General features: G+C 42.3%; 2 protein-coding genes across 16 annotated transcripts in view; one reads left to right on the top strand and one right to left on the bottom strand.

The window, feature by feature from the left end:
- Window positions 1–7,546, bottom strand: part of LOC126980854 (ubiquitin carboxyl-terminal hydrolase CYLD-like) — a 29,113-nt gene extending 21,567 nt beyond the window's left edge. For 3 of the 7 annotated variants that reach the window (XM_050831169.1, XM_050831170.1, XM_050831175.1), the window contains exons 1-2: window positions 7,419–7,546; window positions 260–344 (exon numbers count right to left, since the gene is read on the bottom strand). In XM_050831169.1, the coding sequence (XP_050687126.1) occupies window positions 260–305 (46 nt within the window). In that variant the 5' untranslated portion in view covers window positions 306–344; window positions 7,419–7,546. Of the gene's footprint in view, window positions 1–259; window positions 421–990; window positions 1,015–7,418 lie in introns of those variants that run through there. The other 4 variants (XM_050831176.1, XM_050831172.1, XM_050831171.1 and 1 more) reach the window with 4 other exon arrangements.
- A 1,286-nt stretch (window positions 7,547–8,832) lies between these two features.
- LOC126980852 (uncharacterized) overlaps window positions 8,833–21,815 on the top strand; it is an 18,104-nt gene continuing 5,121 nt past the window's right edge. Inside the window, exons 1-11 of one of the 9 annotated variants that reach the window (XM_050831164.1) lie at window positions 8,833–8,912; window positions 11,725–11,812; window positions 12,771–12,885; window positions 15,382–15,489; window positions 16,836–17,042; window positions 17,967–18,138; window positions 18,560–18,826; window positions 20,080–20,228; window positions 20,555–20,624; window positions 20,901–21,063; window positions 21,601–21,651. In XM_050831164.1, coding sequence (XP_050687121.1) covers window positions 12,859–12,885; window positions 15,382–15,489; window positions 16,836–17,042; window positions 17,967–18,138; window positions 18,560–18,826; window positions 20,080–20,228; window positions 20,555–20,624; window positions 20,901–21,063; window positions 21,601–21,651 — 1,214 coding nt within the window. In that variant the 5' untranslated portion in view covers window positions 8,833–8,912; window positions 11,725–11,812; window positions 12,771–12,858. The other 8 variants (XM_050831162.1, XM_050831165.1, XM_050831161.1 and 5 more) reach the window with 8 other exon arrangements.

The following is a 21,815-nucleotide window of genomic DNA, read 5'->3' as shown; positions in this document are numbered from 1 at the left end:
CCTTAGTGTGTAGTGTGTTTTTTGCCTGAACCTGGAGACTCATACTAATCTTGCTTATCTGTCCCCAAGCAATACCTGACCCTTACCATACTTGCCTCCCCCCCCCCCCACACACACACACACAAACACACATATACACAGTCGCAAATCAAAATCCAACACACACACACACATACACACTCATAGAAAATCAACCTTCTTTCTCCCAGACATCCACGAACAATCCCTGCTCCCCTCCCCCCCCCTAGAGCACACCCACCTTTTCCACCGCTGCCGTGAAGCTTGCGGCGGCCTCCTCCCTCCATGGCGGCGGCGGTGGTGGCGGGGAGCTGTGTTACATGGGTCTGAAAGGGGGCGACAGACACAGCTCTCGTCACACACTAGGGAGGGGAGAGGGGAGGCGCGGCACTGTGGCCTGGGCTGGAGGAGGGAGGTGGGGAAGGGGGGGTGAGGTGTGTGTGTGTGTGGGGGTGCAGTTATATCACACATGGCATGCAGCACATAGCAACACATCATATCACATCACATGGCCCCTCTCCTCCTCCTCCTCCTCGTCCTCCTACCATAGCAAAAAGGAATGATTGTTTAAGGTTGTTATTTTTGGTTCTATTTAATTTTGGTCACTGTATGCATGTGTGAGGGATGGTAGATGTTCGATGGTTCAGAGACAAGTGGAAGGTGATACTCCTGCAGCAATAGACGATAGGACATTAATGTGACTCGGTATAATTAAGATCGTAAGGAAGAGAAATTCAAATCACAGCTCGCACTCTCTCTTGGTTTCCCTGCAGCGATAAGACGGTAGAAAATTAACGACTCGGTATGAACAAAAACCATGAGTGTTGGACTAAGTACCACAACATGACTCAAGAGCAGGCAGGGTCAGGAGCACACACGCGGTTAGTGAGTCACCCAATCAAGTCAAGGAGATGCACAGCCAGACCAACAAACAAACCTTCAGCCTTCCACAGCAGGAAAGAAAGTACTCACAGGGGTTGAAACACACTACAGGAGCGACACCTATGAATTTTAAATATACAGATGTTAATAGAATGCTTATGTGTTCAAAAAAAAGTTATTCATTATATTCTGACTCAATGAAGCATACTAGATGATCTAATCTTATCTTGTTTATATCTTTATGACACCATGCATGACAAATAATCCTGATAATACCTATGTAAAAAAATATCGTACCTAAATTCTTTTGCATCATATCCGAGGTCTCATGGATGCAAACACAGGGTCCTGCTTATAACAACTTTCCACGGCCCCTTCGACCCAAGGTTACATTCATAGGCGTGGTACTGGATGTGGGAGAGATGAGCCTCCCTTCTTTTCTCCCTCCCTCTCTATTCATAAGGGCAATAGGTTACTTACTTAGCAGCAATAGTCCAACAATATTATGGTGAAAGGCTGCTATCTGTTAGGTTTTATTCGGGGGCTCTTATATATTTTCTTTCCTTTATCATCTAGCGACAAAATTGGTAGATGGCAATTCTGGCCCTGAGAAGAAAGCAAGGTGCCATGACCCCACACTCTCACACACACTAAGACGTCCTAATGTTACCCTGACTGATGGCAACTTATGGCTGCTGAAGTAGTAAACTATTGTGGCTCAAATAGTAACTACTGCAGACTATCACAAACCTGTGCTATGTTCTCTTGCGCTAACAGAACCCTACATAAAAAATCAAATATAGAGTAGCCTCTCACCGCTAAGGATAGTGACTCATTGCAGCTAAAATACACAGTAACCTATCACTGCAAAGTTTGGTAACTCATTGCAGCTAAAATACACAGTAACCTATCACTGCAAAGTTTGGTAACTCATTGCAGCTAAAATACACAGTAACCTATCACCGTAAAGTTTGGTAACTCATTGCAGCTAAAATACACCGTAACCTATCACTGCAAAGTTTGGTAACTCATTGCAGCTAAAATACACCGTAACCTATCACCGTAATGTTTGGTAATTCATTGCAACTAAAATACATAGTAACCTATCACTGTAAAGTTTGGTAACTCATTGCAGCTAAAATAGTAACCCATTGCTGCTTCACTAATTGTTCATGTCTCAGAAATTAGTCATTCCTAATCTGTAACATGTGGTTATCTAAGTGATGATCAGCAGGGTAAAATCTATCAGAAAATATGGTGTCACCCAAGAATGACCAAACATTTCAACGATACCTATAATGAATCTAGTTACTGGGAGTGGAGGAGACAGGTGAGTGACCACAGCAATCAGGGCTGCCCTCAGTGTATGCCTGCTTGTACCGTTTACCGTTTACCTTTGATGAGGTTTCAGTTTCAGCGTTGATGAGCGCTCCACAGGGCCGCTTACATTATAACAGTAATATTAGCACCCTTTTTTTTTTACAACAAAGGAGGCAGCTCAAGGGCACACACAAAAAAAGAAAACAATAAAAAAAAGCTCGCTACTCGCTGCTCCCAAAAAAGAATTAAAAGAGGTGACCGAAAGAAAGATCCTAAGACCTAAAGTTGTCCTCAACCCTCATATTTGTTAAGTCATAAGATTTAGTGAATAAGTGAGTCCAGCGCTTTCTTGAAGACCGCCAGACTGTCACTGTTCTTAACGTCCCCGGGTAACTCATTATAGACCCGCGAGGCACTCTTCTCAAACACTGCCGTGACCCTCCACACCGTGCCATGTGGGTCAGGCCAGGTGTCAGGGGTCACAGGAGTGTTTAAGTCAGCAGGTGTCAGGGGTCACAGGAGTGTTTAAGTCAGCAGGGTCAGGGGTCACAGGAGTGTTTAAGTCAGCAGGTGCCAGGGGTCACAGGAGTGTTTAAGTCAGCAGGGTCAGGGGTCACAGGAGTGTTTAAGTCAGCAGGTGCCAGGGGTCACAGATACTTACAGATACTTACAGAAGACCTCCTGGAAGAGGCTTACGCCTGTGACTCCAGATCTACGTTAACAACTTGTGGCAGTGTGTGGTGGACGATTTGAGCCTTGTAATTATATTTCAAATCTTGGTTAGCCCAGAATTGATCGAGTCTGGATTCAAACTGAATCACTGTTGTTGCCGTCACCACCCACTCAGGCAGTTGATTCCAATTATTCACTACTCTACTTGGGAAAGCATACTTCCTTACATCCAACCGTGATCTTGACTTAAACAGTTTCAATGAATTTCCCCTACTCCTGCTTTCTTCTCTAAGTTTCAATATTCCTCTGGTACATGCATCATCATATTTCCCAGTGAGTATCTTATAGGCCTCAATTAGATCTCCCCTTGCTCTTCTATATGCCAGTGTGGGCAGTCTCAGCTTCCTCAGTCTCTCTTCGTAGGAAAGTCCCTTGAGTTCAGGCACCATCCTAGTAGCCCTTCGCTGAACGTTTTCCACAATTTCAATGTCTTTCACCAAGTAAGGACTCCATACTTGGTTGGCGATTCAATGCATGGCCTTACCAGTGCCTTAAACAAGGATTTAAATATTTCAGAATCCAATGAAACAAAAGTTCTTCTAATTATTCCCACTAAATTATTGGCTTTATTTACTTTTCTACTAGATGGTCAGCACAACTTAGTTTATTGTTTATAATGACACCCATCTTTCTCTGTAGTAATCCTCATTAACTGTTTCTCCATGTGATATCCTTGATCTTCAACAGATGTTCTTCCTATTCTCATGTATTTGCATTTGTCTGGATGAAATCTTAATAACCATTTTCACTCCATGAATATAAGTCTAACACATCTTGCTGCAACTTCCGACAGTCATCTTCTTCTTTAATGCATCTAAAGATCTTAGTATCATCCGCATACATATATACTTCACTATCATTTGATATTTTATCAGGGAGATCATTTATGAATATTACAAACAGCAATGGCCCGAGAACAGACCCCTGCGGCACTCCACTTATCACTGGCTTCCAACTTGACATTTCCCCCTTCACCACCACTCTTTGTTTTCTCTGTGTTAGAAAAGCTGTAATCCATTCCTGGTACTCTTTTCCAACTCCATAACTCTTAATTTTACTTATAAGCCTTTTATGTGCCACTTTATCAAATGCCTTCATAAAATCGCAATATATTACATCAATTGCATAACCATCATCAATAGTTTCAGTCCACTTGTCCATAACTTTTATGAGTTGGAGCACCGTTGACCGTCCCGGGATAAATCCATATTGTTTTTCACTAAACAAATTATATGATCTCATGTGCGTCATTATCTCCTCCCTTATTATAGTCTCAAAAATCTTACATATGACACTTGTCAAGCTGACTGGTCTATAGTTTTCTGGGATACACTTGGCACCCTTTTTATATGGGAGTAATATGTGCAATGAGCCAATCCTGAGGAGTTCCTTGTGTGTAAAGGAGTATTGATAAAGTATTTCTAAGGGCACTAATAGTTGTTCCATAGCCTCCTTTATGATTCTAGGGTGTATCCCATCAGGTCCAGGTGATTTATGCTTTTTTAGATTTTCAATGATCTTTTTAATTTTTACTTTAGTAATTTCTAGATGAGTCAAGGTTGGTATACTCTTCACTTCACAGTCTGGCACTTTGCCTTTTGGCTCTTCCACAAAGACTTTTGAAAATTGTTCTGCTAAAATTTCAACTTTCTCCGATTCATTTTCAGTTTTACCATCTTCAGCAATGCCCTTTTGTAAGTCAGGAATCCTTGGTTTACTTTTTACCTTACTCTGGACATATTTCCAGAATACTTTGGGATTCTCTTTTACGTTTTTAGCTATTTCTTTTTCCTTAACCTTCACAGCATTTCGTGTTTCTTTTCTGATTTGATTGTTCAGTCTCCTGTACTCTTTCTCGGTCTCCATATACATTGTCCTGCTGAATGCATTCAAATTCCCTTTTAAAGATTTCATTCTCATCCATAACCTCTGTTTTCTTTTTATCTTAGACCACAATTTCTTGTTCATTTGTAAATTTTCATTTGTCCTCTTCCTGTATTGCTTAAAATTCCCTATCCTTCTTGTAGGCACACTCTTTTCTATTGCAACATGTAACTTTGACTTGAATTTACTCCACATTTCTTCTATATTAGTAGCATCAGATAAGTATTCCTTCCAGTCTATCTCCAGTTCCCTTCTCAACAACTCATAATCGGCTTTTTCATACAAATAAATTGTCTTCTTTTCTTGAGCCAGAGTCTCCTCCATGTCACACACAGCGTGAATCACGGCATGGTCACTTCTCCCCAAAGGATTCCCAATCATAACTTCTTCCACAATTGACTCTTCATTAGTGAAGAACAAGTCCAGAGTGTTACCCATATGTTCTCCTCTCATCCTGGTAACATCCTTCACATGTTGCATCAAAAAGCAATCACGCACCTTCTCCATGAATGTAGTTCCAAAATCATTTATTCCAGTGTTAGTGGTGTAATTTTCCCAATTTATTTGTGGCAAATTAAAATCCCCAGTTATAATCTTATAAGTTGCTTTCATCTCATTCATCTTTTGAAACAGATCTAGAAGCAAATGATTGTTTCTCTCCAGGCTGTTTGGACTCCTGTATATTAATGTTAAAATTATCTTTTCTCCTTGAAGCACAATTTCCAAACAGCAATATTCACAAAAATTTGAGACTAAATCAACCTTGTTATATGTGATACCATTTTTCACATATATCAGTAGACCTCTGCCAACATTACCAAAGATATTAGTTTCCTCTATCTCATATCCATCAATATTATATTCTACTATATTTCTCTTGTATCTAAAATGCTTTGGTTTAACTTCAGATAAAGCAATCACACTTGGTTTTTCACTCATGGTATCCAGTAATAACTTCAATTCCAAAATCTTATCACAAGTATATACATCCACATTTGTAAACATAACAATAAACTTACTATTTACATTTTTTACACCACCAACCCCTAGTGTACCAACATTATCTTCTACACTGGCCGTGACCCTTGCTCCTCCACCTTGACAACTCTTCTGTTCCAGGGTGGACCTCTGACCACATGCTTCCCCTTCCCTGTCTCCGTTAAGTTTTTGCTTTTCCAACAAGTCCTGATCCAATTGTCTTTCCCTCCTGGTTAAGTCATAGGCCACTCTAAAGTTCTTCAAGTTGTCATCCTTGGCCAATTCTTTAACGTTTCTAAATAAATCATTTCTCACTTCTGGATCAGTCAACACAGTTAGGACGGGCCTTCCTCTGTCTTCCTTCTTTTCCCGAGCCTTACCACTCTTGCCATCTTCTCTTCATGAATCCCACATGCATTCAAAATTTGTTTCATAATCTGTCTGTCATGTTTAATTCTTTCCTGAAACATACTTGAGTCACACTCTGGAACATTGTATACCACAATGTTATTTTCCCTCTTCTTCTTATCATTTAGTTCCTCAAATACTGTATTCATATCCATTTCTTTCTGTATTCCCTGAGACACCTGATGTTCCCCATATGTCCTCTCTCCTTCCTTCATCTCTTTTTTGGTTGACTCCTTCAAGTCTGATAAATTCATTTCAACTCTTTCCATCCGTGAACTCAAATCTTGCATACTCTCCTTGTCTGTCATTACCCTGGCCTCCAGAACCCCCACCCTACCAGTAACATTATCAAGAACTTCTTTATCCACTTTGACTGCTTCACGTATCTCCTGAACCTCAACCTGGATTATCTCCTGTTTCTCAATTAAATCTGCTTGTGTCTTCTCCAGCTTTTCTATATATGATTTTAGTTTGGCACATCCTTTCGTGCAGGAAATACAATGCCAAGTAAATTGAGATCCAGCCTCTTCTTCCACCATAAACTTATAAACATCTGGTGGTATTTTTTCACACTTAGCATGGTACCATGTCTCACATATATCACATAGAATTGCCATATCCTTTTCTCTTACCATTTTACTGCATCTCCCACACACATCCCCTGTACTTTCCTTCCTTTCCTCTTCAGATATTTCTGTTGTTGTTCTGCCTGCAGGTTTCCTCTCAGTCCCACCATCCATTCGTTTATTCTCCATGTTTCTCTTTGTTTACCACTCAGATTACAATTTTAAAGACCTTATTTCAAGAGCTCACGGACGGCACGTCCACCACACACCACACACCTCAGCAGGTGTCAGGGGTCACAGGAGTGTTTAGATCAGCAGGTGTCAGGGGTCACGGGAGTGTTTAGGTCAGCAGGTGTCAGGGGTCACGGGAGTGTTTAGGTCAGCAGGTGTCAGGGGTCACAGGAGTGTTTAGGTCAGCAGGTGTCAGGGGTCATGGGAGGGTTTAGGTCAGCAGGTGTCAGAGGTCACGGGAGTGTTTAGGTCAGCAGGGTCACGGGGCGGGCAGGTGACCTTCCCCCACGGCAGTGACAGCAGGGCACGGGACCTCCTCCACGCTGCCCCAGGACACTAGTGACAGGCAGGTAGTGACGCCCGGCCCTGACACGATCACGAACCAATGGTCTCACACACCTGTACCTGGGTGACGGCCGGGAGGCGGGTGGAAAATGTGAGACGGCGGCGCTCCTTCCTTCCCTCGGCCCGGACACGACTGACTGACTGACCGTAAACATTGCCTGCTGCAGGGCTGACATGTTATCGTACTCAACACATTCTGCCTATTACAAAACGATACCAATAACCAAATATTTAAACGATTTCTATAATGGATCTAGTTACTGGGAGCGGAGGAGATACTTTTTAGGGCCTGAATAAACATTGCCTGCTACAGGGCTGACATGTTATCGTACTCAACACATTCTGCCTATTGATTGATAATTTATTGTTGCAGTACAAAACGATACCAATAACCAAATATTTCAACGATACCTATAATGGATCTAGTTACTGGGAGCGGAGGAGATAGTTTTAGGGCCTGAATAGGGCTGACAAGTTATCGTACTCACCACTTTGCAGTCACCGGAGATTGACACTTGGCTATTACAAAACGATACCAATAACCAAATATTTCAACGATACCTATAATGGATCTAGTTACTGGGAGCGGAGATACTTTTAGGGCCTGAAACTGATCTGACCGTAAACATTGCCTGCTGCAGGGCTGACATGTTATCGTGCTCAACACATGACACTTGGCTATTACTGATACCAATAACCAAATATTTCAACGATACCCATAATGGATCTAGTTACTGGGAGCGGAGGAGATAGTTTTAGGGCCTGAATAAGCGGAGGAGATAGTTTTAGGGCCTGAAACTGATAACTAAGAGGTTCTAAGTACGACAATCTGGCACCACTAGCAGACGTGAGAGCATTATTATAAACACAGGAAAAAAAATAATACCAGATAACATCGAGTAATAAATATGTAAAACAATGTCTTTTCAACTGAATTACATTACTCAATAATTTTAAAGTGTTTGCGGACATTGCAACATCGGAAGCCCTCCATTATATGATTACCGTACACTAAGCAATTATTTAAACAATTATAATTAATACATCTAGTTGTAATCCTTTAAAACAATAGATTTCTTTACAGGTAGTAGAATGGGTTGCAATATATGAAGCCCTCCATTACGCATATATTAAAAAAAAAAGCCCTAATATGGGTTACTTTTATCATCATGACCGCCGGGAGGATACAGACGATAAGCTCTAATAATTCCCTACATAATCATCTAAAGCCCTTTAAATAGACTAACATACACAATTAATAAAAAAACATAGCCATTAACAATTAAACCCTGCCCCCAAATGGTTTACTTTATCCCCATGACCCCTGGGACTACTAATGATTTGCAGCATTAAGTCCCTCACTCAGACTACCATACCCCATTAATTAAAAACAGTCCATTAAAACCTGTAAACCTCATAAACCAGCCCCAAAATGGTCTACTTTATCGTCATGACCGCCGGGGCTTGCAGACGACATGGCGCTCTCGGACTCTCAGTGACGTGAAAGTCGGCAAAATTCCTCGAGGATGTGGAGCCGCTGGGCGTTAGGTAATATACGTCCTCTGCCCTCCATATTAATTTTCCATGACTAAACAGTACATAAATAAGACAAATGGCGGGGTAGAGGGGGGTTAAGAGGGGTAATGATGGCGTCAAACATTAAAATTCAGCCAAATTGATTGTACAAACTTGCACATTTTCTCAAGACGCTTTTGGGGTCCTGTAATTAGTGTTTTTAGGGTCATTAAGAAAGATTAGGTGGGTTTATATAAAGGTTTTAACGTTCTTGGTGTGGACGCCCTTGTCAAACTATCACTAGGCGCATAAAATTACTATATCAATGGAAATATATTAACGTAACTTCTATAAAAGTCATCTCTCATAACTAGTATTGTTTAAGACCATACAGGAGATTAGGTGGTTTTAAATGAGGGTTTTCAATGTTCGTGGTATACAGAATTACCTTGTCAATCTATCACTAGGCGCATAAAATTACTATACCAATGGAAATATATTAACATAACTTCTATAAAAGTCTTTTCTCATAACTAATATTATTTTTTAAGGCCATACAGGAGATTAGGTGGGTTTCCATAAGGGGTTTTAACGTTCGTGGTATACAGAATATTACTTTGTCAAACTATCATGAGGCTCAAAACTATACTACCCTTGTAAATAATAATAATAATAATAATAATAATAATACCACAACCACCTCTTCGGATATCTCGTCAAACTATCACTAGGCTCATAAAACTACTCTAGTCATGGAAATACTACTTTAAATAACACCACGTACAGCCCCTATGAAAGCCTTAAGTCAAATGTGGTATGCAAGTCCTAAGAAATGTTTGGGATTATGGGCCTTAACACACACACACACACACACACACACACAGAGACAGTAATTAGATGGTTTTAGTGGTGGAAATTCTATATAACAACACTAGATAATTATGTCACTCCTTTTAACTTCAACGCTCAAGACAGCCAGATAGGAATTACAGCTTATATGAAACACCACTAAATAATAATAAAAATAATAATAATAATAATAATAATAATAATAATAATAATGATAATAATAATACGCTAAGTTATAAATATCAGCATAGGAGAGTGACTGACTGGATGTTAAAAAGAAAAAAGAAAAAAAAGAGAAGTTTGACGGATTAATTACTCTAACTTCCACCTGTTTAACAACTTTATCCTTATTAATCCACCTGTCATATTCAGTGTTATTTACTTGCTGTTGTTTATAAAATCTTTCATCTATTCACTCGTATCCGTTTAACTTTTCTTGTACATTGAAATTCCATCTGTTATAAGGATATGTTACTTCTGACCTTCCATACATTCAATTAGATTAAATTACATGCAAACTTTTTTTTCATTAGTATATATTTAACCCGGTAGCAGCGACGGGCCAAATTTGTGGCTTTACCATGTAGCAGCGACGGGCCAAATTTGTGGCTTTACCGTGTAGCAGTGATGGGCTAAATTTGTGGCTTTACCGTGTAGCAGTGACGGGCCAAATTTGTGGCTTTACCGTGTAGCAGTGACGGGCTAAATTTGTGGCTTTACCATGTAGCAGTGACGGGCCAAATTTGTGGCTTTACCGTGTAGCAGTGACAGGCCAAATTTGTGGCTTTACTGTGTAGCAGCGACGGGCCAAATTTGTGCCATGATTTAACCCCCCAAAAATAGATGATACATAAACTGATCACAAATGCTTTGATATATATTATGAAATGGTTTGTGTGAGTGATAATTTTTTTCTCATTTTTCTCGCTTAGAGGGACCATTAAGAAACACGATCCCCGCTGCTACCGGGTTAAACAATTGATCTTTTTTTGGAACTTCAGTAACCATTAACTAAATCACGATCATTCAATGTCATATTTTGTGTTTCTTTGTGTCTCTCGTTATTCTGGTTCTCCAATTTTATGCTCTCAGTGTTTATGATTCTCCACTCTAATACTTCTCTTCAGTCTCCCATGTGCATGATTTAACTCTCATTTCATGCTTCTCATTCCTTGCCCTCTATGATCCATTACCAATAAGCTCTAACTATTCTCTTGACTGACATAATACTTTTTTATATATTCCAGTACTTCCATGCTCTCCAGTCTCGTCTCCGATACATTTCTCTCTCTATATATACATCATTACTTCAATACTCTTCATCTATTCCCTTTTCTGGCATACCTCTATATATTCCATTATTTCTACATTCCCTATCTGTTTTTTTTATCCAACCCATAGACACATTAACCACATGCCCGCCTTGCTGTTAAGAGAGGGAGGGAGCCGAGTGGGGAGAGCCAGGTCTTGGAAAACACAGACAAAACGGCATTATATTGTAGTGCGGCGACTATGCCTGATGAACGAGCCTCCTGTAACCCATTTAGCCAGAGGGGTAACTCTTTGGCCGACTCGGTAGGGAGTGGCTCTCCCGTCACGTTGGTCATGGGTTCAATCCCAGGCAGCCGGCGAATACCCTCACCTCTTCTTGATTAATTTCTCGTGTGTTTTGATACACGCAGAGGACGTGTAGGAAAATAGAAAAGGGGAAAATAAACTCCCTGGGCATAACAATATAACTACACCTTCCTAAACACACTTGCTGGCTCTTCCACCTAGCAAGGGAGTATAAAAAAACAGTAAAATATGAAAAGGAAAGAAAAAAACTAGCTTAGTATATCATCACAGGTTATCTGACTCCCCTCACCTCCCCTGCCCCTCTCTCTCTTTCCCTCCCACAACACTGCCCCTTCCTTCCCCCCAGCGAGCAAAGGAGCCGTGTGGTGAGAGGTGTGTCTTGTAAGTGTGTTTGTAAGTCTTTCTTTCTCTTTTTCAGAAGCAAAGAGCCAAACACGATAGGTAGTGACGACAAACTGTCCGTGCCCACCCAACATGACCTCTTGCACAAATTTTTATTTTTATTGGTGAGCTGAGAGGGACGGAAGGACCTGTGCTATATCGTATGACTAGAGATGAAGTATATCGTTTTAGTGGCCAAGTTATTATGTACTTTTTGTGTATGTAATGGTAGTGCTCAACCCATACAGGACCACTATGTAAAAGAGGACCATTTAGTCTATCTGTAAGGGACATGTTATTTAGAATCTTAAGGAGAGGAGTTGAATTATTAGTCTATATGCCTGTACTTTACCTGCCTGTATATTTTAATGATTTTTTAATGCCTACTAATCTCCTTACCTAGGCATCTAACATTGGTATTTTTCACCTTGACTTAATAATATATCTTGCTGACCTCATACCTGCCTCAGCATTACTAATATCCAAGGTAGTTAACATTGGGAACACTAAAACCTTAACAAAACAAACACACTCCATCACCATATGTACATACTTATAAAACACACACAACCTCCCAACAACACATGCCACACACCTATTGGAGACTGACATAAGACAACCAGACACATCACACTCCACTAAAATCTTGAGAAAACACACCTCCACACACCCACAGACAAACACACTCCATCACCATACATACATACTTATAAAACACACACACCCTCCCAACAACACATGCCACACACCTATTGAACACTGACATAAGACAACCAGGCATATCCCACTCCACTAAAATCTTGACAAAACACACCTCCACACACACTCTACATACACCTACCACACACCCCTATCAACACACCACACCACACAACTAACAGACACTAACACGCCTAACCCAACACATCCCCCTCCCTCCCTGCTGGCCCTCAGACACCCCAGCACTAACCTAACACAACATATGGTTTTCTTGGAGTAGTTTCCTCATCTGCTCGCTGGCCTTGAGTGCCCGGGCGGTGGAGCTTGGCAAGGCTGAGCAGAGCAGTGTTGCGAGGCTGAGCTGCTTCCCCTCACCTGTTGCAGTGTTGTAGTGTCCATAAAGGCGGCAACGCAAGCCCCTTACACCGCATGACTCTGCTCTCCTCATCGCTAGTCCTCCCTGCTCCTAACTATGGCTGCTTGCCGAAGGAAGGTTGAGGTAGGTCCTGCCCCTCCAAGATGACAACCCCGTGCAGTAACCCCTCCTCACTGACCCCCTGTACAGTGTGTCTCCTCAACCCTGTCATGTATACAACTCCACAGTGTCCCTAAGTGATCAATGCCTAATTTTTAAGATGTCGTATTAGTCCTTATTGACAAAAATGTGGCTGGTTTAGGTTTTTTTGATGTGTTTGACCTTTTTTTACAGCAAAGGAAGCAGGTCAAGGGCAACAAAAAAAAAGGGTGGAAAAAAAGCCTGCTAATCACTGCTCCTATATAGTGGCCAAAAGAAAGGTCAATTGCAGGTGGAGAAGTGAGAGAGGAAGACTTGCAAGACGCCTCTCCACCCGAAACTGACCTCTCTTTTGGCCACTGTTTAATTTTCTCTTGTGGTTGTTTGGTTTGATTCTCTCGTATTAGTTTTTTTATGATTGAGTTTGTGATATGTCAATTTAACTCTGTGTGAATATCCAACACTTTTAATTAACAACTTCATCCCTGGTTATAGTTTGTGTTGTTGATTATATCGTATCCCTTTTTTATGACGGAGTTTGTGATGTGTTGGGTTAACTCTTCAGTGAAAATCCAACACTTCTAACTAACAACTCCATCCCTCTTTAATTATGTTGCGCCAACTAAACGAAACTTTCTAACTTTTCCCTGGTTAATTTGTTTTGTTGATTATTTTGTATCACATTTTTATGACTGGAGTTTGTGATGTGTCGGGTTAACTCTTCAGTGAATATCTAACACTTCTAATTAACAACTTCATCCCTGGTTATCGTTTGTTTTGTTGATTATATTGTCACTTTTTTATGACTGGAGTTTGTGATGTGTTGGGTTAACTCTTCAGTGAAAATCCAACACTTCTAACAAATAACTTCACCCCAAAAATGAAACATAAAAGCCAAAATTAGCCACATAACAGTTAATAAAGACTAAAACTACATTAAAGAAAATCTGGCGTAAAATCCCTTTGTATGGACATATGTATTTTGAAGATATATGTATTACTTTTTGTGCAGATACATAGAAGTTGCATGAAAGAATTAAATAACCTAAAAATAAGCTTATATATAGAGACAGATATATTAATCTGACTAACACTCAATAACAGATTCATGATTGCCTTTGTGGTGCTTAGAAAAGTCCTTGGTAAATCTTAAGAATAGCAGCTCATAGTGGGCGCGTATTTAGGGCATGGTGTGGTGGTAATTACATATCTAGAACGTACCACGGGGTTTTGACGAGCGGACAGACGTGTTTATATCGCAGGGGGTGTATTTTTCCACGCTGGCCGCACGATTTCTTCAAAGTCGATGGGCGATGAGACTGCGAGCTCCGGGGTGAAGAAAGAGAAAAGCCTGCACGGAAAAATACACCCCTTGTGACGTAAACACCCCTGTCCGCTTGTCAAAACCCCGTCGTATGTGCTAGAAATATTGTAATTACCACCACACTGTGCCCTAAACACGCACCAGCTAGGAACCGCTATTCTTGAGATTTACCAAGTCCTCATCTGCCACACTTCAGTATTATCTCAGCTTGTATTACATCAACAAGGAGATTATATTAAGTACCCCTCCATCAGGGTAAATGGTATAATCTAGTTAATATAGTAGAGGCTCAGATGGGTTTTTTTCTTTATTTTTTTTAGAGCAAAGGAGTCAGTTGAAGGGCACAAAAAACAAGGAAACAAATATGAAAAAAAAAAAGCTCGCTACTCACTGCTCCCAAAAGAAAATCCATACTCAACGTGGATGATCAGACTTTTACAGACACCTCGCCATAACCTTAAAATAAAATACAGTCAGGGAGAAAGACACAGAAGCACAATTAAAAACACAACAGCCATAGGAAGAGGTCCATGAATTTCCACTTCAATAATACATACAATTTACTTACACTGATTTAATTTCGAGCGCGCCACAATTTTGACTTCATTAAAACGCAGAACTAATTTACACTGATTTAATTTATAGTGCACCTCAATTTTCACTTCATTAATATGTACAACTAATTTGCATTCTCCTCCCGAAATTGACCTCTCTTTTTGGACACTCCTTTGACCTCTATTCAGGAGCAGTAAGTAGCGGGTTTTTTTTTAATATTTTCCTTACGCCCTTGAAATGTCTCCCTACCTGTAAAAAAAATAAAAATAAATAAAAAAAAATAAATAAAAAAGTGTACCTCAATTTTGACTTCATTAATACATACAATTAATTTACACGGATTTAATTTCTAGTGCTCCCCAAAAGAGATGAAACACACTAAAACAACACTACTCACACCACAAGAAGAATTCACACACATATCCCTTATAACCAATTCTGTCCTATTCAATTCTTATGTCCTATTCAATTCATCTGTCACATTCAATTCTTATCTCCTATTCAATTGCCAACTAGGTAAATACACCTACCACTCAGAGTCCAGAAGGGAAAGGAAGGGAAGGGCAACTCAAGGAACAGTGTGTGAACGAGTCTTGTTACAGGTGGTGGTGGTACTTCTCCTGACGTTGGTGCCCTGGCCCGGCCCCCTAGAGCCTCGGCCAGCATGCACCAGGGAGAAGGCGGCGCTCGTCAGGAAGCTGGTCAACAAGGTGGGTGTGAGGGAGGTCAAAATATGCTTATGAGATCTTCACAACTCTTCCCATTTCCTATTTTGTAGAAGGCGGCGCTCGTCAGGAAGCTGGTCAACATGGTGGGTGTCAGTAAGCTCAACAGAGGGAGGAAAGGGGGGGGAAGACAAGGCTATAGGTATTCTGTATTGCCTGGACAGGAAGGGAAAAGGGGGCACTTGTCAGGAAGCTGGTCAACAAGGTGGGTGTCAGTAAGCTCAACAGAGGGAGGAAAGGGCTGGGAAGACAAGGCTATAGGTATTCTGTATTGCCTGGAAAGGAAGGGAAAAGGGGGCACTCGTCAGGAAGCTGGTCAACATGGTGGGTGTCAGTAAGCTCAACAGAGGGAGGAAAGGGCTGGGAAGACAAGGCTATAGGTATTCTGTATTGCCTGGACAGGAAGGGAAAAGGGGGCACTCGTCAGGAAGCTGGTCAACATGGTGGGTGTCAGTGAGCTCGAGAAAGTGAGGATAAGGGGGGAAAGACAAGGCTATATGTATTCTGTATTGCTTGGATAGGAAAGGAAAAGGGGGCACTCGTCAGGAAGCTGGTCAACATGGTGGGTGTCAGTGAGCTCAAGAAAGTGAGGCTAAGGGGGGAAAAGACAAGGCTATAGGTATTCTGTATTGCTTGGATAGAAAGGGAAAAGGGGGCACTCGTCAGGAAGCTGGTCATCATGGTGGGTGTCAGTAAGCTCAACAGAGGGAGGAAAGGGCTGGGAAGACAAGGCTATAGGTATTCTGTATTGCTTGGATAGGAAGGGAAAAGGCGGCGCTCGTCAGGAAGCTGGTCAACAAGGTGGGTGTCAGTGAGCTCAACAGAGGGAGGAAAGGGCTGGGAAGACAAGGCTATATGTATTCTGTATTGCCTGGACAGGAAGGGAAAAGGGGGCACTCGTCAGGAACCTGGTCATCATGGTGGGTGTCAGTAAGCTCAACAGAAGGAGGAAAGGGGGGGGAAGACAAGGCTATATGTATTCTGTATTGCTTGGATAGGAAAGGAAAAGGGGGCACTTGTCAAGAAGCTGGTCAACATGGTGGGTGTCAGTGTGCTCGAGAAAGTGAGGCTAAGGGGGGAAAAGACAAGGCTATATGTATTCTGTATTGCTTGGATAGGAAAGGAAAAGGGGGCACTTGTCAGGAAGCTGGTTAACATGGTGGGTGTCAGTGAGCTCAAGAAATGGAGGCTAAGGGGGGAAAGACAAGGCTATAGGTATGTTATATTGTTCTTATTTTCCTAAACATAACATGAAGTATATATTTAGTAATCCCACTACGTATAAACAATCATTATGAGACACCTAACCCCTCCCTCCCCGGGCCTGGTAGAGGTGGCTGCCGGTGCTGGACAAGTATGGGGTCACGCTGCCCCTGGAGTGCCCGCTGCATGCCGCCCGGGACGTCTTCGCCCAGCAGGAGGCGGCCAAGATCCACGTGCCGCCCCAGTGGACCTGCGGCCTGTGTGGCAAGGCCTTCTACCACGAGGCACACCTGGACCGCCACCTGGACAACCGCCACGAAGATTACCTCAACAATGTGAGCAGGACACCCCCCTCGCCTCCCCTCCCTTACTGGTCACAATTTTTTATTTATCTTTTTTTTTACGGCAGAGGAGACAGTGCAAGGGCGTAAAAAAAAAAAAAAGAAAACAATACGAAAAAAAAAGCCCGCTACTTACTGCTCCACTGAATTATGTATACCTGACTCTACACGCTGGTAGAGACACTGTATACTGCACCAAGGAGTGTTAAAGAGGTTACAAATTAGTAAAATGTCACACCTTTTTGAGGGAGGTTGTTACATGTCAAGTGCATACCTCCAAGGGCAAGATTGGGGCTAGTCACCAGCTCCTAAGTCCCAGAGTTAACCTGGTAGCAGCGACGGGCCAAATTTGTGGCTTTACCTTGTAGCAGAGACGGGCCAAATTTGTGGCTTTATCGTGTAGCAGCGACGGGCCAAATTTGTGGCTTTACCTTGTAGCAGAGACGGGCCAAATTTGTGGCTTTATCGTGTAGCAGCGACGGGCCAAATTTGTGGCTTTATCGTGTAGCAGCGACGGGCCAAATTTGTGGCTTTACCGTGTAGCAGCAATGGGCCAAATTTGTGGCTTTATCGTGTAGCAGTAACGGGCCAAATTTGTGCCATGATATACACCCCCCAAAATAGATGATACATAATCTGATCACAAATGCTTTGATATATATTATGAAATGGTTTGTGTGAGGAGTGATTTTTTCTCATTTTTCTCATTAAAAAACATGATCCCCGCTGCTACCGGGTTAAATTACATCTCCGGTCTTCCTCATAATTGGATATTTTCTCAGTTCGTCACCTATATGAACCTTGATCTGACAGTTCTGAGGCTCACTATGGCATTGTACAAGCAGTGTTCTCTTGTGTTAATGTCCACAGTAGAGGTGTTAGGTATAGCGGAGAAGTACATCCATCTCCTTCCTTCAGGGTGAGGATGTGGTGTGCCTTGCGGACTTCTGCGACGTGATGCGATGCGAGGTGCTGCTGGAGAGGATGCGGGACTTTGACGACACCCCCCCCTCGGCCACCGCCCTTGACCTGTGGCACCAACCCCTCCTGCTGTCTTCCCCTGCCATGCACCAGTCCCAGCCACACACAGGTATAGTACAGAAACACAAACCATGGCACCCGTTTTTTTATTTTTTTTATGGTAGCCTCACTTGACGAGCCTGCCGTATGAACCCAGTCTCTTAGTGGTGCAGGCGAATTTTACTTATGAGAGGTGGAAGCATCTGAGAATACTGACATTAAGAGTTGTATTATAAGACATTTTGCTGCCCAAGAACACATACTTGACAAGGCTTTCGTGGGAGATGTGGGCATTTCCAGGAGTAGTTGTATGACCCTGGTGGTAGTTTGACCCTTCCTCTGTACCGTTAACCTAAAGAAACACTCATTAGAACCCAACTGACCCCCTCTTTGACCTTTAGAAATAGCTTATGTCAGACGTGAAAGGGTCTTATAATACCGACATATGTGACGTACTATTTTCTAAGACCGAGACGTGGGTGCCGTTCCAGACCAAGCGGTGGAGCGAGCACTGCCCCGGAGCCTCATCAGGTCCTCACACTCAGCCCAGCCATGGTACCAATGGACTCGACAGCCCCGCCTCCGACACCACGACCCCCCGCGTCAGCCCCCCGCCAGCCCCCCCACACCCATCCTGGCGCCTGACCTCTCCGGGGAGCACGATGGGGAGGAGCGGCGGGGCGTGGTGGAGCAGGGGGAGCCGGGGCAATGCGAGGGGGAGGAGGGGGACTGCCACACCCCTCCGGAGGACACCAACAGTGAGTCTTGTCTTATACTGTCTGACACTTTTTCCCTCACTCATTTCACTTGTTTTAGTTTTCTATTTTTTTTTTTCTTTTTTTTTACGACAAAGGAGACAGCTCAAGGGCACAAAAAAAGGAAACAATAATAAAAAAAAAGCCCGCCACTCGCTGCTCCTACAAAAAAGAATCAAAAGAGGTGGCCGAAAGAGAGGTCAATTTCGGGAGGAGACGTGTCATGCATCATCATCATCGTCATCATCATCATTATCTTTGTACTGTTTCTTGTTTCTCCCTCATGTTCGTTTCACTTACCAGGATCACCATCATCATGAATTCTGAACATCATCCAAAAATCATGTCGCTTTCTCTATACACATATAAATCTGTAACTGGATAATTTTCTCTTAACCCGGTCTAAGCTGCGGGGATCATGTTTCTTAAAGGTCCCTCTAAGCAAGAAAAATGAGAAAAAATCACCCCTCACACAAACCATTTCATAATATATATCAAAGCATTTATGATCAGCTTATGTATCATCTATTTCCGGGGGGTTTATATCATGGCACAAATTTGGCCCGTCGCTGCTACACGGTAAAGACACAAATTTGGTCCGTCGCTGCTACACGGTTAATTAAAAGGGAGGTAAATATATAAAATAGTGGAAGGGTAAGGTGCATGGTACACAACGATTCTTTTGGCAGTACATCAGTGTGGCCTGATACACTAGTCGGGTAGGGAGTAGTGTTGCTGAGAGCCTGACTTTGGGTGTAAGATATTAAGCACAGTTTTCAGGGGGAGGGGCTCATCATCATCATCATCATCATCATCGTTTAACGTCCATTTATTCCCTATGGTGGGGTTGGACGGGATATGAGCCTCCTCCCCTGTTGCCGGTCCATAGCCATTTCTTCCGTGATGTTCAGCCTCGTCATATCTTCCTCCACCACCTTTCTCCACGTCTTCCTTGGCCTTAATCTTGCCCTGGGCCTGGTGATGGCTGTCACCGCCCATGATGGAATGGCAAAACAAACCCTCAGCCTATCAGTCAATCAATCATAACATCTTCTGAGCAACAAAGAACCATTAAAACAACTACCATTCCATCCACTAACTGCACTGAAATATGGTCCATTCTGTGCTGCACATCTGATAAAAAGGCATTGAAATAAATGAAAGTATGCCCCTAACTTTACCTAAAAAAGTTGCAGCCCACCACACTGCATACCTTGTGTGTTACGTCTTTTACAATGAAGTTTATCCTCGTAAAGACTCTGACTGTTTGGGGCCTGTGCCTCGCCCACCAGACGAAAGTGGCCACGTGACGGGCGGGCCTCGGGAGCTGCCCCTCCACCCCCTGCACTCCTGGCGGGACACCTGCAATGAGGAACACCTGGCTGAGCTCAGAGTAAAGTGTCAGGTCAGTAACCACAAGCTACTGTCATAAACATCTGCCTCAGTCAAGCTTCAGTGGATGTCACACCAAAACACTTATAAATGTATCTCGGTGACTGTCATACACTTCACTGGTAACCTCTGGAATAGCTTCTTTTCATTATAATTCCTTCTTACTATGACCTAAGCTCTCTCAAGTGGAACATACCAAAACATCTCTAATTAAATCGTATTATTTTTTGGGGTAATCTATTTTGTTGTGTATTCTGGGCATTTTCATATCTTATATTTAACCCTCGTCCCTTCTTTACTGAAAATAAAAATGATGAGATGGTATATTTTCTTTTCAAGCAACTCATTCAGCAGTGCATTGGAGGTCTTTTGCTTAACCTTACCCTAGAGCAATTCAAGGAAGTAGAAGGTAAGGCAAACATGAAATTCTGTGAGAACCTGAGAGCTCATAGTGTCAAGCATTGTAGTAAGTAGTGCATAGAAGGTAGCTACAAATAACATGTCTCTGAGGTAAGTGAAAACTCTGGTTCCTCTGATGTCAGTGATAGATATTTCCGTGTTGTGTGGCATTTCAGATTTATGTTTTAGTGGACAGCCAGAAATTGCACATTTCTTTAGGTGATAAGCCCTTGCCTGGCAGTGTCTACTTAAACTCATGTCAGTAAACCTCTTTCTGTCCCTGCAGGAGCGCTGAGCCGGGCCGTGTGTTGGTACCTGACCTGCGACCGCTATTGGGAGGCAGGGACCATGGAGCCGCCAGAGTTCCCGTGGGGCCTCGTGACGGGCCTGGTCCTCCTCCTCACCCTCGGCATCTCTCTCGCCTACTACATTGTCTGGGTGCTGTGCGAGTAAGTGGCTGCCTCGTTCTTGTCCTTCCTCCCGCACCCCCTTACTTGTATTGTTACGTCCAGTGCACTTTACATTTTCACACCTCTGCTTTCTTTTCAAACCTTGTACAACTTTTCTAGAATTCATTCAAGCTTAAAATCCCACAAGAGGCTGGAAAAGACATCTTGCTGCTGCAAACCTACAGAGGAAAACTGCTACAGACAACCAGGAAACTATATAAAAAGCAAACATTTCAGCACAAGTTGCCCAGACATGCACGCCATATGCAACACCAGTAAACTAATATTTGCTGCTTTTGGTGAATCTCATGAGTGTTTATATTGATGACCTTTAGTGCTCCCGGGAGTCACTGCCCCGCATCATCCATAAACTGGAATGTCTGTCAATTTTGATCATGTTTGAACTTTTAATAACTACTCACTTTGCTCCTGACTCAATATCTTTTGTGACCAAATTATAACCAAATTTCAACTATTTTGATTGATTTTTATACCTGGATTTTTTTTTTTACTTTTTCGCTCTCCTGTTACTCACAGAAGTCAAGACTCATACAGTACTTCCAAGACTGAACATGGCTTTGAAAAGAGGTAATCATTGTATCAATGGAAAAATGCTTTAAATATTGATTAATTCATGCAAGTGCTTTATTTCTGGAAAAATTGTTGGCAAAAAAGTCACCGATATGCATACTCGGTGGCGCGCTGCATGGTACATGATCTGCATGGCGTGTTAGTTACTATTAGGTTATGGC

The sequence above is a fragment of the Eriocheir sinensis genome, chromosome 45, assembly GCF_024679095.1.
Source record: "Eriocheir sinensis breed Jianghai 21 chromosome 45, ASM2467909v1, whole genome shotgun sequence".
NCBI classification, from domain to species: domain Eukaryota; kingdom Metazoa; phylum Arthropoda; class Malacostraca; order Decapoda; family Varunidae; genus Eriocheir; species Eriocheir sinensis.
The sequence above is the reverse complement of the archived record's forward strand: the minus strand, read 5'-3'. Positions and strand labels throughout refer to the sequence as shown.